The sequence below is a fragment of the Rhinichthys klamathensis genome, unplaced genomic scaffold (genome assembly GCF_029890125.1).
Source record: "Rhinichthys klamathensis goyatoka isolate OS25496 unplaced genomic scaffold, OSU_Roscu_1.1 h1tg000045l_1, whole genome shotgun sequence".
Classification (NCBI taxonomy): Eukaryota; Metazoa; Chordata; class Actinopteri; order Cypriniformes; family Leuciscidae; genus Rhinichthys; species Rhinichthys klamathensis.
In genome coordinates, this window is record NW_026606592.1 from 158,992 (window position 1) to 179,095 (window position 20,104).

Here is a 20,104-nt window from a genome sequence, read left to right on the forward strand (position 1 = left end):
CATTTATATACAGTGATATATTTAAATTGCATTTATGTGGTGCAATAAATACACATATATATATATACAGAAAATGATATATCATGAAAATGGCAGTATTGTACACGAGCCCACAGCTCCAGTCTTCACCGGCAATATCGTCTCCGCAACACGTCCTCACCATAAACACCGTGTCTGAATGAAACCATGTTCACGGGGAGAAATGCGCCTTATCATGTGTAGAATTTCCACGGACTTCTGACAGCGGCGCTCCGTCTCGCGCCGCGAGAAAGTCGATTCCTCTTCGTGACGTTGCACAGCGACTATCTGTACTTCATCATCCAGTAAAAAAAAAAGCAAGAATGAATCCAATGCACGCTTTAACACTCAAAAGAAAGTTATCGTTTCCTTCTGTGCGCGACGAATCACTGAGAGACCATGTCTACATTAATTTCTCCCATATGGAAATCTCTGTGAATAGCGTCCTCATTGACAGCTACGTGTATGTTTACTAACTGTAATTCATTGAACACTAAAATCTATCAAAATAGAGAATGAATCAACAGCACACTTGAACACTCAAAAGAAAGTTACCGCTTCGTTCGATGACTCTGAACCACCGGCTTTCCACAGTTCTCTCCCCACGTTCGCCTTTCCCATGTTTCACGGGTGGAAATCTATGCAATCACGTTCTTGCAGAGGGGTCTCGTTCCTAAAAGTTGAACTGTTTTAACTCGAAAACGCTGGTTGCGAAAATCGCTTAAAGGTGGCGAGACGCGATGCAACAGTCAACGACGTGAATATTATGCTTTTTTTCTTTTTTTCTTTTTTTACGGAGACAAACAATTAAATGAAATTGCACAGACAGAACGCAAAAACGATAACGTCCTCTTAAGGCAGCTGCATGTTAAGCTTTGTCTTCGGCTTCGCGTCGGATTCCATCTCTCCGCGCGCGCGCTCGCTCTCTGGAACGAGCGAACAAGCTAGCTAGCGAGCGCGCGCGCGGGGGGGGTGTCCCTCCTCCGCAGTTTTGAGTTTGTGATGTGTCTCAGACTCCGCGAGCGCCGCGCGAGAGCGAGACCTGCGGAGAGAACGCGCCGGATCCCGAAGCAACCGTTACCCTCCAACAGGCGACCTGCATTTCTCCTTCCCCCTTATTCCCTCACAGTGTTTCTCACACTAGCGCTTTCCTAAATAGCCGCCACACTTTTTGGTTAATCACAGGTGTATTTGTGATCCTTTGACGTACTTTTCTCATTCATTGGGAATTAACATACATCTGAGGATCGTGTGGATGCACGGTTTTGGAGAGAAGCGGAGATGGAATTGCTGATAATATGCCTTTCTTTTGGGATATTGCAATGCAGTTCGGTGGGAGCCGACTCCATCATTCACATCGGTAAGGAGTGAGCTGTTCAAAGCCTTTATTTGTTGCAAATTATAATGAATGCGCCATCCAGATTGAAGTCGAGGGACTGTGTTGTAAGGGTCGGTGTGAAATGTCAATTGTAAATAAGCAGTGAAAACGCACCCTACTAATCGGGCTGAATATCAATTGAGCAGACCACTTGTGATCATAACGTCTCTCTTGTTCAGATTGGCGATAGTTCCAATGCACTGATATGCATGAACAATAATCTAATTTCAGTCTTTGGAGCTTGTTCATGAGCAAGGCATAATTGAGTAAATAGCAGATTTCAGGTAAGTTGGAAATACATGTGGCGTCTGTCATAAGGCAAAGTAAGCCAATGTGTGGGGGTTGCTCTCCCCCTCCCATCTATAAGATTGAACTTTGTATGGAACGTGAGGGAAATCTTAATAAAGGATGCTGAAGTAAATAAATGACAAAAGGACAAATGCTTATTCTTGGCTATCCCAGGCCGTAAATGTCATCTTAACCAATCCCCCTTTGCATGCGCTGGACACCCTGTGCATTCTAATTGTCTCACCAAACGTGAGGAAAGTAAGATTTTGGCACTCCAACAGCAGCAGAGAGAAGGAAGAGGGGCTGATGGGGAGGGCGGCTGTGGTTCTATTCAGTTGTCATGAAGAACTGAAATCCAAACCCTTAAATCTCTTACACGCATGCCGTACATACACCAAATCAGCCATTCTCTTATTTAAGAGGGGATTTATTAGAATCCATTGTCCATGTAGTGAAATTAAGCCACCATATTTGCCGTTGAAGATTCTGCAGTAGTGTTGCCAATAAACTCAAACAGAAAACCCAAACCTTTCAGCAAAACTAAAAAGCTTTTATATCAACAACATTGTTTCGGGTGGCCAAAACTGACCCATTGAGTTGGTTATACTGTATATTTATTATTCTTATACTTTACCCAAAACGATAGTTTTAACAAATCCAAATGAACAATGCTTGTCTTAAGCAATCTGTGTTAGGTACTTTTCTGCCCATTTTGTTGACCAAGACTTTGGGGATGATAAAAAAATAATAAGTTTTAAGCACGTACTGGCATTGGAATTCACACTTTGAAATGAGGTGTATTGAATGCATTTGAGAGCTGTGGTGGATGTGATATACAGTGTGAAAGAATCTTTTGAGATGCTATATCTTTATGTACAGAGAAATAATTAAATTCACAGCTTGTTCTCAGATACTTCAGGTTAACTACCAGTTGCATGGGTCTAGGTAAGAAAAAAAAAATCACCACCTTTAAAGATGAGGTCTTCCAATATTTTTATCCAGCTCTTACCTTCAAGTGCAGGACAGGCCGTATCTGTGGCTGTGTAATAGGCAGGACTCAAAGGTGCACGACACAGGTGAAATAACAAATTCCAGCCTCTCCAGTGTCCAATACTTCCACTTTGTCACATCCCCTAGTTATCATCCTGACCAAATTCGGCTCCGAAGGGCAAAAGAAAAATAGGGCCGTCCATTGAATGAAGAGGGTGACATGAAGTGATTTTCAGGGTGGTGTGGTGATTTACAGAGGCAATGGCCATCCAAAACTGGTAATTGGAAGGCAGTATAGGCAGTGTGGATCAGGGCTGCTTTCACTGGCAACTGGAATGAACAGATGCGACACCCCCATTTCTGCTAAATAAGATGAACATTGCAGTGATACATCAACCAAATTCTACCTGTCTACATGCCCATCCGATTGGGCTCCTCTAACACAGGTAGAGAAGATGGGTACATTTTGGCCACACATAAAGGAGGCCTCTCAATCTCTCAAAAAACATTTTAAGATATCATGCTTAAACATTACTAAGCTGACATAATATGAATTAATCTGCATGCAACTTGTTGCCCAACTTTTTTGTAAGTTGCTTTTATAAGCACATGCTTGGCATGCAAATACAGGGCTTAACAGTAAGGATTTTAGGTCCTGCTTCATATTAGTTGACTTTAACTACTACTGTATGTGCTTATGTCAAAATCAATTGTGGTCGTGTTGTATTTCAAAACACTTTTATGCTATTGAGGTGGGATATGGGTAAGGTTTGGTGATGTGGTTAGGTTTAAGGGGTTGGGGTAGACCGCCGGCAGAAGGTCTGGACTCCATTGCAGCTTTCATTGGCAGAGGATGTCTGACATGTAAAAGCAATCCACCACAGTTCATGTTGTTCCACGGCATGGAAATGTAAAGTCAATGCCTCTACGATAACAGCATGTATCTTAATAAATTATTAATTCAAGATCATTGTGCAAGTTTACTGCAACAATGGCGCTGCGAACTTCACATACTTTTGAAAATCCAGCGTTTAGTTGATCCTGATAAGCGCTCATTGTCTCACTGTCTCCTCCATGAGGGGGTTTGGCATCTTTTTTCCTCAGGTGGAATGTTAAAAAATGAGAGACACATGTCTCCCGGAAATCCTGTAGAATTAAATCAATCAGATGTTTTATGCATCAGACATTCAGCCAACGGTTAGTGAGCATGACGTCTGAGACCAGGATAGATGTAATTACAGAAATTAATAACATATGTAATTATATGCACATTATGCAGGTATTTTTTTTAAATACAACATAAAAACATGTATGTTACACATCATTGCATCAAATTAATTTAGATGGTTGTACATAGTTAAAGACACTTAATATAAAGTGGGTCCAAAGTGTTTTGTTTTTTGTTTGTTTGTTTTTCTGAAGGGACCAGTATGTAAGATTTTTGAATATCCTGCAAACATCTTCTCTGGAAAGGGACGAAATTATTATTATTATGTATTATTAAAACAATGTATTAATTAAAAATTAAATAACCTCACCTACGTTAGGCAGTTGAAACAATACCTAACATATTAACATATTTAAATCAGCAGAATTCAACAACATTGTTCAACACATCATGTTAAACAGTCCTCTTGAACCCAGGAATGGAACAAATGTAACTTTTTGACATTTCTGTTAGTTTATCGCAAGACCAATTTCATTTTATAAAACATAAAGAAACAGACCAGTGAAGGAAATACTAGGTCTAATTTTAGTTGGGAAATTATTTGGGAAACTATTTGCAAATCATATTTGCATCAATTTGCATTCAAATACTGTATGCACACATGTAGGCTACTTGTATTTGTATGTTCTTGTCTAGTCACACTCAGTTAGGAATTACACGAACCATGTAAATGCATATTTTCAATCCAAAACGAGCATGTTTGAGAAAAATAGTCGTCTAGTTTGCATCACTGGATGTTACTGTCAGTCGTTAAACATTTTTATTGCAAAACAGTTGACATGTAGGCTATTAAATAATTCGCTATTTACATCTTACCTCACTCTCTTTTAAAGTTAAACTGATGCTCTACTTATGTGGACAGTAAACCCAGTACTTTGATTTGATTGGTTTTGATTTGATTCTCAATCATTTTGACATTGAGGAGCGCTGTTAGTCCACTGAGGCAGACCAAACTAAAACAAACTTTTAAACCTTTTTTGTCATCCTAACAACAGAGGGAAGGTTTACAGCCCTGATTCATCATTGATCTCAAGTTATAGGCTTGCTCATTGCTCATTATTTGATTACATAAAAGGTTCTGAGAAAATGCAGTTAATTTATATTTAGTAAAACAATCACCAGACCTGTTTTAGCCTTGAGCTGTCTGTAGGAAGGGTTCCTATAACTCAACTGGTAGAGCATAGCGCTAGAAATGTCAAGGTCATGTGCTCGATCCCAGAGAACACACACCCTGATACAAAAATAAATAATAATAAAGTACCTTGAATGCACTTTTAAGTGGCTTTGGATGAAAGCATCTGCCAAATAGATAAATGTTTGTAAAACAATAGACCTGTGAGCAAGATGAGCCGAGCAAGTGAATTGCCCTCAGTATGCAAATTAGCAATTGCTACAGTTTCTTTGTACGCTCCACTGAGACCCAGATAACTATCTGCACATGCCCGCAGGTGCCATTTTTGAGGAGAACGCAGCACGGGATGATGAGGTGTTTCAGTTGGCGATCTCTGACCTCAGCCTCAACGATGACATTTTGCAGAGCGAGAAAATCACCCACTCCATAAAATATATTGAACCCAACAACCCCTTTCAGGCAGTCCAGGAAGGTGAGTGAATCATCATGTTCTGTCTCTTGACTCACGAACTGCATCATTCCCTGACGTCTGAGTGTACATGCTGAAAAATTTACATGCAAGTTGTTGTCTGGCGGTTTGAATAACTCTCCAGCAAGACATCCCCAAGTTGAAATGACATACATCACCAGGATTCCTGCTTTTGTTCAGAGCGTGCTTACGGCAACCAAAGATGTCTTGAAAATGTATGTGTATTTGTTTAATGCCAGCATGAAAGGTGACGTTAGGTTTCAAAGACTTCCACCTGAAGCTTTGTCGCAGTCTAATGTGTTCTGTGAAAGAAGAGCTAGGTGGAGGTATTGAGTCAAGCTGGACTCAATAACAATTTTCCACATAATTGCAGTTGAGGATGAGTGCTCTGAAGTCTGAGCTTTCCAAAAGATCATTTTGAAAAGCGAGGAGAAAGAGAATGTCTTCTTCTGAATGGGCTAATGGCAGTTAATGATGCTGGGATTGAAGACAAATGTGATGGTGATGATGATGGCAATGATTATTTCCGTTAGAAAATATCCTCCATGACAATATTCTGTGTTGGTTTTTGAAATTTTGTCACTGGGATCAATCTAAGTGAGGTATTGACGTAGATATAGCACAATCTTTGCTGAGGTTTTATTTCTCATTCTTCTTGCTCTGCTATTACTGGAACCCTTATCAACTAGTCTCCAATCACAGAGTATACTCACTGTGTTGTTAGTCGGTGTGCAGTTCTCCACGGTTCAACTGCTTTCAGTGTAATAGGTGTCTTTCAGGTTGGTTTGTTGAAGTGTTTTATTTCCCAAATGTCACCTTGTCAACCGGAGGAATAACACTAGCACACTTGGAGAACATCCTTATTCTGACAATGCTGTGTGACCTCACATATGGCACAGGGGAGCTTAACTCTTTTTTAATATAGCTTGTGTTAACAGATAGAATGAATCTGTCTCCGTGTATTTTGATTTGTTTCAACACACCAGGGATAAACTTTCATAGTGTATCACTGGCAAAGTATTTGGAATGATTGTCACTTGTTTTTCGCAAGTTCAGGGGGAATGAATATATATATATATATATAGTATTAGTAATGTTTCCAAACTTTTGACCGGTGTGTTTTTATATATATATATATACACATACATATGTTTTTGAAATAAGTATCTTGTGCTCATCAGTCCTGCATTTATTTGATCAAAAATATAGAAAAAAAAAACCCACAGTAATATTGTGAAATATTATTACAATTTAAAGTAATGGTTTTCTATGTGGATATACTTTAAAATATAATTTATTTATGTGATGCAAAGCTGAATTTCCATCAGCCAAACAGTTTTTCTGGATTCTATGATGAATAAAAAGAACAGCATTTATTTGAAAATAGAAACAATAAACACTACTGTTCAACATTTGGGGTCAGTAATGTTTTTTCTTTCTTTTTGGAAAGAAATGAATACTTTTATTAATGAAGGATGTGTTAAATTGATAAAAAGCTGATAGTAAAGATTTATATTGTTAAAAGATATCTATTTTGAATAAATGCCGTTCTTTTTTAACTTTTTATTCATCAATGAATCCTGAAAAAAGTATCACAGGTTCCAAAAAAGTATTAAGCAGCACAGCTGTCCTCTTTCAAAAACATAAAAAAAAATAGTAATGTTTCCAAACTTTTTTCCGGTAGGCTACTGTGTTGTTTCTGAGATATGTTTCTTGTATACAATAATCTGTTATCTTACAAACAATTGTCATTATTTGCTCCTGGCCCTCTGCTTTGGTGATCATCTGAGATCGTCCAGTTATGTTTGATCTCCTGCATGAATGCGTTGTCATGGTAGTGTGGTTGAAATGCAGGGCAGTGTGCAAGTACCTTAGCGCAGTGATGCTGTGCTCTCTTGACTGAATGCCCTGTTGATTTTGGCTCCGTGAACAGATTCCAGACCATTCAAGTCAGCCAATGGAGCTCTTTTTAGTTCTTTTTTTTTCACAGTTGCCATCTCAAAATTGTAACAGTAGCCCACATTGTGTGCTGGTTGTGCCGGATGAAAGCATCGGGGCTCATTTTATTGTGCAGCAAACACATAATAAGCAGCAATAATATTTTCAGCATTGATAATATAAGATGTTTCTTTAGTGCTAAATCCGCATATCAGAATGATTTCTGAAGCATCATGTGATACTGAAGACTTGAGTAATGGCTGCTGTATTTTTAGCTTAAAATAAAAATAATCTTATATTTGAAATATATTACAATTGAAAACCGCTTTAAATGACCTTTTTACAATATTACCGTTTTACTGTATTTTTGATCAATAAATGCAGCCTTGATAAGCATACGAACTTCTTTCCAAAAGCTGATGTTTTTATAGTCCTTCTTTCTTTGTTAGTTCACCCAGTTTAATTTGGTTAGTTTGGCATAGCACTCCAACTGCTTTATTATTGGAAAAGCAATATGCAAAAGTAATGTTATGATGATCACGTACTGCGCACACTGCATCTAAAAATGGTTGTGACTTTCTTAAGTGCTTCTTTTACACAGTTTGATAATCTACTGCAGTGACAAACACATTCCACAAGCAAATTAAATTCTGAAAAGTTCAGTTTAATTAATCCACAGGGCTCAACGTTAAGGGCTCAACTGCTGCACACACAACACTTATTATACAGCGTGCGAGTACCAAACTGAGAGGAATGTGTTGACATTCCTCAACTGGTGCTTTCGCGTCTACGTGCGCTTGCATATTTAAATTGGCAAGGCTTAAAAATGCGCAAATGATCAACTTCCATGAAGATGCAGCACTGGCCCGATCGGGCAAGGGAGAGTTCCATCAACTGGCCCGGGTGACTTTCACGCTGGCCTCGGGCCATCGGGCGGTCCGTATTGTCGAGCACTCATCCATACTGTTTTACAGAACTAAACTCAATAACTAGTTGTTAAAGACATAATTAATAACACATTAGACATTCCTATCTCTCTTCACCTGGTCCACTGAAAGTAGATCATATGTAAAAAAAAAGTATTCCTTGCTTCATTCACAAATTTTAAAGTAATATTTTTCCTCCTACCAGCCCTGGGATCTCAGGGAAACCCTAACACACACAAAAATAGCCTACATCAAACGGTTTAAACAGTTGGCAACCATGTTTCTTTGAAACTGTGAGTTCAAACTGTTGCTATGGTTTTTAAGGGAATCACTCCCATATTGAAAAGCAGTTGCCACTCAGTAAACTGCACTGTGTATGCCATGGGATTATTTGAGGGATACTTCATTGCTTCTCAACAAGCTTGGGCTATGCGGTCTACTTTTTTTGGTACAAATTCACTGGATAATTGTTATTTCGGTACTGAGGAGCCACTTTAATTCCTGCTATCCAGCCCAAATACAATAAACATGCACTATGCTCCTTTGACTACTGAAGACAAAACTGATTATATATATATATATATATATATAGTTTATTTATAAGAATGAAAAGCCTTTATGTAGAAAACCTTAGGGAAAAAAAAAATTCCAAAAGAATATCAATTAAGCAGAGAACAGATTTGATCACATGACTCTTGCCCTCATTTGCTAATTTATGTGTATGAAAACATGGGCAAAGTTGATAGCACACGCAAAACAAATATCCAAGCTGATCTATTAACAATCTTGGTGTGTGTCACTGAAAATAAAGAAATTTGGTGAGCCTAAATGTAATTGTAGATATGATAATTACAAGAACAGAGTAATATGATTATAATGTATTCATTTGATTCGCACTGATCATTATGCATTATGCTGTTATTACTGTGGCAAAACTGGGCTTTATAAGCAGACTTTTCAAATACATACTGCATTCTACTGGAATGGCATTCACATGATATTAAATCATTCCAAGTCAACCTTTCAAAGTTATATTTAGAACACAAGTCATTACATTTTGCAATTAATCTATTTGATATTCACACAAAATATGCATCATCCAACACTTGCAGCTCTAAGAAAACTGTGACAAATTGCTTTTGTTCCTCTACATCAGTGGTTCCCTTTCGAAGGGAACTCAACAATACGTCATCGACGTTATGGGGAACGCCTCAGGCGTGACAGGTGTCTGAAATCAAGTATCAACTCACAGCAATCATGTTGACCGGCGACAGCCCGTGCATCATCAGCTCGAATGATGAGCGCGCAACCTGGATGTATAAAAAGGGCGCCTTGAAACCGTGACAACATCTTTTCGTCTTCAGGGACTGTTTGTCTGTTTTGAGTAATCAACAATGAAGCGTGCAGAGAAAAGGAAAAATACTTTCCGCAAGTGTGCCGACCCGTGTCCCAGATATTTGACACCGGAGGATTCACACGATCTGTGCGTTTTTCTGCTTGAGAGATACTCTGCGGGGAGTTCTCGAGGGAGCTTCCTGCGCAAACTGTGAGCGTTTTTCTCTGAAAACGTTCCGTTCTCGTCTGTCCCACTTCTCGAGTGAAGTGGGCGCGGCATCTGAACCCCGCGGTTTCGGTCCCGCTCGGGCTGAGGCTCAGCGGCGCTTGAGCTTGTGGGGCTCTCAGATGGAGCTGGCAGATCAGCTGGAGAGGAGCGTTTACCTCGCGGATGATCTGCCAGCTGACGAGGATGAGTTACAGGTCGATGTAGAGGAGGTTCTTTCTCTTTCTGATGGATCTGTGACTGGTTCTCTTCGGGCCGGGCAGGAGTCGGCTACTGATGATATCAGTCTGGTTAGGACTGAACTATATATAAAAAAAAAAAAAACTCCGACCCTGCCATCCAAGCCGCTTAAGATTACATCAGGCGGCTATGGTGGCCACGGAGAGGCATCTGTAGCTCAACCAGGCTGACATCGGGAAGAGAGAAAAGAAGCCTTTCTCCTCGATTAGCCGGTTTCGCCTTCTGAGCTTTTCGGACCTTCCGTTGAGACTGTGGTCGAGAAGTTCAGGGAGACGAGGGCGCGCTCTGCGGCGTATAAGAGCTGCATGCCGCGGAGGTCCTCGGCCCAGCCCAGGCAGCCGGGAGGGCCTGGTCCGTCGTGGTCTGAGGATCACAGACAGACTCAGAAGGCCAGTGTCGCTTCCCGTGCACCCCCTCCTCCTAGCTGGGGGAGCAGTGCGCGCAGGAGGTATAACTCCCGCGGGAGGCAGGATCTCAGGGAGGTGATCCAGAGTAAAGGTTCTCGGACCTCCCTGGATCTTGTCTCCTAACCATTGTGAAACAGTAGAACTCAGGTTTCTGAGTTCCTGAGTCCTGGTGTGCTTCATTCTGCACGCTGCAGGTTTTTATGTTGAGTGAAAATGTTTTTTCTGCGCAAATAACATTTTTCTCTTCTTTTTCAGAACTCGTCTCCTGTACAGAGCCGGGGACATGTTTGGCAAGCAAAGGTAATGTATTGTAAGGTGAGCTGAGCTCCCACATGTGGTCGCCAGGTAACAGGCCTCACCAGGCCTTCCAGGCTATGAGCTTCCATATGTCAGGTCACAGGCCTTATCCAGCCTTCCTGAATATGAGCTCCCACATACTGTGGTCGCCAGGTTACAGGCCTCACCGGCCTTCCTGGTTATGAGCTCCCACATACTGTGGTCGCCAGGTTACAGGCCTCACCGGCCTTCCTGGTTATGAGCTCCCACATTCTGGGTTTCAGGTTATAGGCCTTACTAGGCCTTCCTGAATATGAGCTCCCACACACGGTGGTCGCCAGGTTACAGGCCTCGCCAGGCCTTCCTGGTTATGAGCTCCCACATGCTGTGGTCGCCAGGTTACAGGCCTCACCCAGCCTTCCTGGTTATGAGCTCTCACCTTCTGTGCTCGCCAGGTTACAGGCCTCACCCAGCCTTCCTGGTTATGAGCTCTCACCTTCTGTGCTCGCCAGGTTACAGGCCTCACCCGGCCTTCCTGGTTATGAGCTCCCACATGCTGTGGTCGCCAGGTTACAGGCCTCATCCGGCCTTCCTGATATGAGCTCCCACATACTGTGGTCGCCAGGTTACAGGCCACACCCGGCCTTCCTGATATGAGCTCCCACATACTGTGGTAGGCAGGTTACAGGCCTTACTAGGCCTTCCTGAATATGAGCTCCCACACACGGTGGTCGCCAGGTTACAGGCCTTCCTGGTTATGAGCTCCCACATGCTGTGGTCGCCAGGTTACAGGCCTCACCGGCCTTCCTGATATGAGCTCCCACATACTGTGCTCGCCAGGTTACAGGTCTCACCCAGCCTTCCTGGTTATGAGCTCCCACATGCTGTGGTCGCCAGGTTACAGGCCTCATCGGCCTTCCTGATATGAGCTCCCACATACTGTGGTCGCCAGGTTACAGGCCTCACCCGGCCTTCCTGGTTATGAGCTCCCACACACGGTGGTCGCCAGGTTACAGGCCTCGCCAGACCTTCCTGGTTATGAGCTCCCATATGCTGTGGTCGCCAGGTTACAGGCCACACCCGGCCTTCCTGATAAGAGCTCCCACATACTGTGGTAGGCAGGTTACAGGCCTCACCGGCCTTCCTGGTTATGAGCTCCCACATGCTGTGGTCGCCAGGTTACAGGCCTCATCGGCCTTCCTGATATGAGCTTCCACATACTGTGGTCGCCAGGTTACAGGCCTCACCCGGCCTTCCTGGTTATGAGCTCCCACACACGGTGGTCGCCAGGTTACAGGCCTCGCCAGGCCTTCCTGGTTATGAGCTCCCATATGCTGTGGTCGCCAGGTTACAGGCCACACCCGGCCTTCCTGATAAGAGCTCCCACATACTGTGGTAGGCAGGTTACAGGCCTCACCGGCCTTCCTGGTTATGAGCTCCCAAACACTGGGTATCAGGTTATAAGCCTTACCAGCCTTCCTGATAAGAGCTCCCACATATTGTAGTAGCCAGGTTACAGGCCTCACCGGCCTTCCTGATATGAGCTCTCACCTTCTGTGCTCGCCAGGTTACAGGCCTCACCGGCCTTCCTGGTTATGAGCTCCCACACGCTGTGGTCGCCAGGTTACAGGCCTTGCCAGGCCTTCTTGGTTGTGAGCTCCCACATACTGTGGTCATCAGGTTACAGGCCTTACTAGGCCTTCCTGAATATGAGCTCCCACATACCGTGGTCGTCAGGTTACAGGCCTCACCAGGTCTTCCTGGTTATGAGCTCCCACATACTGTGGTCGCCAGGTCACAGGCCTCACCGGCCTTCCTGATATGAGCTCCCACATACTGTGGTCGCCAGGTTACAGACCCCACCGGCCTTCCTGATATGAGCTCTCACCTTCTGTTTTCGCCAGGTTACAGGCCTTACCGGCCTTCCTGGTTATGAGCTCCCACATTCAGTGGTCACCAGGCTTCAGGCCTCCTCAGCCTTCCTGGTTATGAGTTGTCACACATCAGGTTTCAGGCCTCACCAGGCCTTCCTGAATGTGAACTCCCACTCACTGTGGTCGCTTGGGTGTGGTTGTGAGCTGTCACCTGCCAGGTTGTAGGCCTCATTAGGCCTTCCTGAATGTGAGCTCCCACACATTTTGACTATCAGGTTACAGGCCTCATCTGGCCTTCCTGATTATGTTAAAACCATACTTATGGTAAGTCACACGACGGTACGTCTTGTGTACTTTCTAAAATCCATTTTTATGGTAAGGGTCATGCGCTGTACGCTTCGGTCCCTTTCTATGTGGCCCAGACTCAAGTCTTTCACCTCGGGTCCCACTCTAGATGCGTCCTGTCGTCAAAGTTTGCTACGACAGACGCCTTTTCTGATCCAGGTCTTCCTGGATTCGGATTTACTAAGTACATGCACTTTTGTTTCATGTACTTTCTAAAATCCATATTTATGGCCTTTCTGAAACTAGCCTCACATGGTGTGGTTGTCAGGTTACAGGCCTTGTCAGGCCTTCCTGATATGAGCTCCCTCCTACTGTGGTTGTCAGGTTACAGGCCTCGCCGGCCTTCCTGGTTTTGAGCTCCCACATTCAGTGGTCACCAGGCTTCAGGCCCCCTCGGCCTTCCTGGTTATGAGTTGTCACATGTCAGGTTTCAGGCCTCACCAGGCCTTCCTGAATGTGAACTCCCACTCACTGTGGTCGCTAGGGTGTGGTTGTGAGCTTTCACATGTCAGCTTGCAGGCCTCATCAGGCCTTCCTGAATGTGAGCTCCCACACATTTTGACTATCAGGTTATAGGCCTCATCTGGCCTTCCTGGTCATGTCAGAACCATACTTATGGTAAGTCACATGATGGAGCATCTTGTGTACTTTCTAAAATCCATTTTTATGGTAAGGGTCATGCGCTGTACGCTTCAGTCCCTTTCTATGTGGCCCAGACCCAAGTCTTTCACTTCGGGTCCCACTCTAGATACGTCCTGTCGTCGAAGTATGCTACGACAGACGCCTTTTCTGGCTAACTTCTTAATTCTGATCCAGGCCTTTTCTGGACTCGGAATGGCTAAGTACATGCACTTTTGTTTCATGTACTTTCTAATGTAGCCCCACGTGGTGTGGTTGTCAGGTTACAGGCCTCACCAGCCTTCCTGATATGAGTTCCCACATACTGTGGTCGCCAGGTTACAGGCCTCACCGGCCTTCCTGATGTGAGCTCTCAGGTACTGGAGCTCCCCACATAGGTGGTAATCAGGTCTTTGGCATCAGCAGACCTTCCTGGTTTTGATCCCTCTCTTACTTCCTCAGTGTTCAGTACGAGCACTGGGTAGACCCATGGGTTGAGTGGACGACTTCCGTCTTTTCTTGAGGTTTAGTTACACTCTCCAGGTGGTCCCGTCTCTGTGATCCGGAACTGAATGGTTTCTGCCACCTTTGCAGGCCTTCAGTTTTGAATGCCTTTTTCAAGGCAGTTTCCAGAGGCTCTGTCTCGGACAGACAGTGCATCTTAGTATAGATCACCAGGCCAGCCTGGTGGCATGTCAGGAGGCATGCTCTCCTGAATAGTGACTGGCTGGGAGTCCCTTGAGTTCCCTAGCCACACTCCCTAGAAGGGACCCCTTCTATTAGGAAGTTGTGGTCCTAAGCCTTTGAGCTGGCCCAGATATACCTCCCATGAACTTGTTCTGGCAGTTTCTCGGTTCATTAGCTTGGGCTATGACCGGTAGGGAGTGCTGTCACTGACAGCCCAACGTGACCTAGGGTGAGTGGTTTTAGTATCCTTTGTTTTACTGGTTCTGACAGTTGTCACTGCCATTGGGCATGCACTCCCCTCAGTATGGCGGCGTGGGTATTTCGTTCCCCATAACGTCGATGACGTATTGTTGAGTTCCCTTCGAAAGGGAACGTCTCAGGTTACGACTGTAACCTATGTTCCCTGAGAACAGGGAACGAGACAATACGTCTCCCTGCCATACCTCGGGGCCTGCCTGCAACAGTCCCTTCAGACGATAGGATGTTGTCACGGTTTCAAGGCGCCCTTTTTATACATCCAGGTTGCGCGCTCATCATTCGAGCTGATGATGCACGGGCTGTCGCCGGTCAACATGATTGCTGTGAGTTGATACTTGATTTCAGACACCTGTCACGCCTGAGGCGTTCCCCATAACGTCGATGACGTATTTTCTCGTTCCCTGTTCTCAGGGAACATAGGTTACAGTCGTAACCTGAGACGTTCTCAAACGTTTTAGAGTGGCGTACCCCTTGAGGCATTTAACATCCTTCTGCGTTCCCCCCTTTCCCCCGCTTAGACTCCAGTCACACCTTTTTCATTAAAGGACAATATTTGCCTCCTTAAAATCGATTTTTTTAGTGCATTTTACCTTTATAAATACCTTCATAAAATAAATAATGCTTTAAATAAAAAATAAAAAGTCCAATAGAGAAATGTGCAATGATAATGATGGTAAAAAAGTAATGATACTTTTAAATATTAAAGTAAAACAGTCCTTATGAGTGAGTCACTGAGTCTATTAATTCATTCAGTAACAAAGCATGTGGCTGTATTGGGTCATTGAATCATTGATCTCACAATTCGTTCTCGAAACAATTCGAAACTGTGTTGCAGTTCTGCTCTGGTTTTCATTGGAACTCTTATTTCATTGCAAAATAGAGCAAAAAATAAATAAATAATACTGACGATAAAATGAACATCACTTAATTATTACCGTTTTGTTTGTTGCACTGTTGTATAAAAACAATGTCAAATTTGCAATCGTGTGGATATTCGGGAAACATGGCATTCTTGCTCGTATAATATATGATCAAAATTAAAAGCAAGAACTCACAGGGTATGTTTTTGTCTTGAAGAGAGTTTGAATCTTAAATCGATCTCTATGCACAGTTTGGGTCTATATTTGTTCTTCATGCTAGTAAGTGCTAAATCCCCACTTTTACAAAGATACATTGTCAAGAACGGCAGTAATGTAGCACGAATTGCTAAGGCAGCATATTCTCTGCACACTCTGTCATATGCTCGCTGCTTGTGTGAATGCAGTCAGTTTTGACTGCGAAAGATGAGGTCATTTGATTGGACGTCATGTATTTACGGCATTTTACCTGCTATAAATACATGCTCAGTTTTGATGTTATTTTAAGGTGCAGTAGAATTAAATGAACAGCAAAACGCAGCGTTTTTTTCCACATACCCCCTCTGTCACCTCATGTACCCCCAGGGGTATGTGTACCCCAGTTTGAGAACCACTGCTCTATTGTAAGTCACTTTGGATAAATGCCTGCTAAATGCATAAATGCAAACGTTAAAAACACAATGCTAATTTATGTCCTCCTCTTGTGCATTTCTCTTGTGCACATCTCACTCCCAGCATGTCCCTAAAGCTTTGCCAGAAATGGTTGTCCAGTTGGTGTTCAACCACATCAGATAAATTGTGATGGATTAACGTGTAAAAAACACTGTTTTTCCTTTGTGAATTATTAATTCAGATGATATCATCCGTCGCAATCCCTGAAACATTTCAAAGGTGTTATACTTGTGTATTCTGATCAATTGCCAATTGTTCATCAGAGACCCATATACTCTACACTCTGCATAGCCATTAGCAATCTGACAATGTGTTATGTTGGTTTTTGTACATAAAAGTTACCTAAAAGGTTAATGCTCTATGGCATTTGAAAATAGTGTACCACTAAACTCGACCCTAAACCTAACCGTTTTGTTAACAAAACCAAACGTGGTTACATATATGGATGCTCATACTAAACAGCGAGTGGCAATAATTCTCCAAACGTTTATGTTGCCCCCCCTGGTGTACTCGTCCATGCCTCTGAGATGACTTGCACGGCCCCAGTGTTGTTGTAATGGAGTTATTTGAATGCCATTGAGGAAGACGAGTCCTTGGACCTCTGTGTCCATTAGGAAATGCTAATATTCAAGGTTTGAGAAATGACCTGCACATATATTTTTGGTCTGTACTGCTCGATTTTAAACCATTCGGTATGCAGACATCGTCATGAGTGTGTGGGACGCGTGCAAATGAAGGAGCAAAGTGTATTCACATACACACACATCAGCAGCCCACACACTCGAAACCTTTATTCTGAGCTGTGCATGTAAGCAGTACATCAACCCTTCACTGACCATAGAGAGAATGACGTGGCTTCTGGCCTCTCGTAGTGAGGGCCCCTGATTCTGTGATTCGCTCTTGATCTAAATTACCCTGCATGAGACCTTAAATGTGCTTTCAACACAAATAAATGATGTTAATTACCTTGTTACTCAAGCTAGCCGTCTGATTGCCAAATTGCACGGTGTTTCTGTAAAAACAACATATTTGTCCACTTTGGGCAGCACCCTGCTTATTGAGTAGAATGTGTTCATGCTTAACTGCCTTATTCATGCAGAAACATCATTTGAATTTGTCTATCATTTGCAGATATTGCCTTCACTTCTTGGCTCGCTTCTGTGTTTGAAAGCTGGCTGATTACGACATTTCTAATCACTGTCAGAAGCTCTCCACATGGATCACTCACAATTACTGTGATTGTGCCAAAACTATGCTGATTTGTTGCTCAAGAAACATGTATTATTAGTAGTATTATTATCAATGTTGAAAACAGTTTTTGCTGCTTAACATTTTTGTGGAAACAATGATACCATTCAAACATTTGTGGTAAGATTGAAAAAAGAGGAATTTATTCATTAAGGATGCATCAAATTGATCAAAAGTAACAGTTATAATGTTACAAAAGATTTCTATTTAATAAATGCTTTAATACATTTAATACATCAATTTAATAAATGCAAATCAATACTGTTCATTGAACATTTTATTCATCAAAGAATCCTGAAAAAGTATCACCATTTCCAAAAAAATGTTAATCAGCAAAAACCTTTTCTCAACAACAACAATAATAATAGTAATAATAAGAAATGTTTTTGAAGGAACATGCGACACTGAAGACTGGAGTAATGATGCTAAAATTTCAGCTTTGCCATCACAGAAATAAATTGTATTTAAAATATATTCAAATAGAAAACAGTTATTTTAATTTGTTATCAAATTTTGCAATATTACTTTTACTATTTTACTGTGCCTTGGTGAGCATAAGATACTTCTTTCAAAAACATTAAACATTGTAATGTTTCCAAACTTTTGACAGGTACTGTACATGCATGCTCAAATTCAGTAAAATAGTTATTCAATAAAATAATTTAAGTAAAATAGTGTAAAATTTGATTTTAAGCAAGGAACTGAATTAATGTTTCCCACAGTTTTTCAATAAATGAACAAAATAAAAAATGCTATTTGGTCATTTCCATATTGGTAAAAAAAATGACACTAAATGCTCTTCTGCTAGTTCATATCCTAATGATACACTCTTTATAAAACTTACAGGACAAATAAAAGGTGCATTAAAATAATTGCTACATTTATAATGCTGCTTTATTATATATCTCTAGCAAAAAACATTGTTTATAGATTGTGAATATTCAGTTAATCACCCAATCCTATTTATGATTGTATTTGCTTTTGATTGGAATATTGTACCTGGAACAATAAAAGCTTTTGGTCCTGGAATCACTTTCTGTCAAAATCACAGTGACCTCTTCTTTAGAATGAACCAAAGCCGCTGCAAGGCCCAATAACGTTTTCCTTCTCATTTTGAGTATCATCAGAAATGCCTCCGGATGCACCTTAAACTATATTAAAATATATTGACGCATCTTTTCTGTCAAAATCACAGTGACCTCTTCTTTAATAAGAAGCAAAATCGCTACAGTACCCAAGCACATTTTCTTTTTCATTATGAGCATCGTCAGAAATGCCTCAAGTTGTACCTTTAACTATATTAAAATATCTTGATGGGTAGGATTTACAATTGGATAAGATTTACAAGTTACAATTTTTTGCAACATATCAATGCCAAAATGGGAATAATATATTGCATCTAGCAAAAATATAGCATCTGCATTCCTCTAGCTAAAACAGTAGAGCATGGTGCTAGCGATGCCAAGGTCATGGGTTCAATTCCCAGAATGCATGAACTGATAAAACTGTACCTTAAAAATTCATTGTACATTGCTTTGGATAAAAAAAAAAGTCTGCCTAGTATCCTATAAAGGGCACAGCCTTCATTCCAGACCAGTTTCAAATGTGTGAGCTCAGCATTGTATTCACTCTCTGAACATCAAATAGCAGAAGAGATGCAGAGGGATGCATAGGATCATGGCATCAGGAGACTGAGCTCTCTCTCCTAAGCAATCGAACCGCGTCCATACGCCGTTACAGTCAGTGTTGGCTGACACTTCATGTGAAAGATGTCCATTGTGCGGGAGAGGAAACAATGCGGGGGAATTAATCAGGCTGCGAAGGTTTCACTGATCCATCTATGGCGGCTAGAGTTTAAACAGCCAGAAGCATCGCTGAGGAAGGGATAAACATCTGAAAAGTGCAATCCCAGTCCTATCTGAAGAGAGATATACTGCTGGGACTGTGCCTCGGCTTCATCCATTAGCCGAGCCGGCGCTTCGAAGCCGAGTTCCCGGGGTAATTAATTTGCAAACGTTTCCCAGTTTCCAATGCAGTGCATCTAATCTGTGTGCAGTACAGCTTTATAATGGAGAGACAGCATGTCAAGCCATGGTACCAGATAAAACACTTCTGTGTGTAAACGCTGATGCGCTGTGGCCCTTTAGGTAGCCATTTAGGAGTGACACTTTTGAGAACTCGAGGCTCCGCAAATATTTGAGACTTAACTTGGATTTTATCTCCGTTTCTTGCGGATTGACTCAAACTCGACCTGTTGACCTGAGACAAAATCGTTTTTTCAGAGGCTAAGCTTCGCCCTTTCTTTGTTGGAATGGATCTAATGTGTATAGTGATTTGTTGAGAGAGCTTCAAATGTTTTTGGATAAAAAATCCGATCAGCCTATGATGTCACTGAAAGGAACTTTTTTTTTGCCATCCGCTTGTGTGAAGATAAGAACGTTAATCATGTCTGGACCTGTTTGATAGCAACTACTGTAGCTGATTTAGAGACTTTGATCACTAGATCAAGAAACTGTTTAGGCCCCCAGTGAAAATTATACAAAAAAAACACTAGCGGCATATGATGACATGCTGTCTGGCTTCAAATATGACTGCAATCCTATATATAGGTTGTTGCTAAAAATGTTATTTCAGTAGATTTTCAAACTGCAGTTATGTGCAAAAAACAAAGTAATAAGCCACAAGAGGCTGGGC

General features: G+C 42.0%; 1 protein-coding gene across 2 annotated transcripts in view; it reads left to right on the top strand.

Annotated features, from left to right (window-relative positions):
* The first annotated feature begins 991 nt into the window (after window positions 1–991).
* The window catches only part of grid1b (glutamate receptor, ionotropic, delta 1b), a 584,450-nt gene continuing 565,337 nt past the window's right edge, over window positions 992–20,104 (top strand). For both annotated transcript variants that reach the window (XM_056247253.1, XM_056247254.1), the window contains exons 1-2: window positions 992–1,378; window positions 5,351–5,506. In XM_056247253.1, coding sequence (XP_056103228.1) covers window positions 1,300–1,378; window positions 5,351–5,506 — 235 coding nt within the window. In that variant the 5' untranslated portion in view covers window positions 992–1,299. The remainder of the gene's footprint in view (window positions 1,379–5,350; window positions 5,507–20,104) is intronic.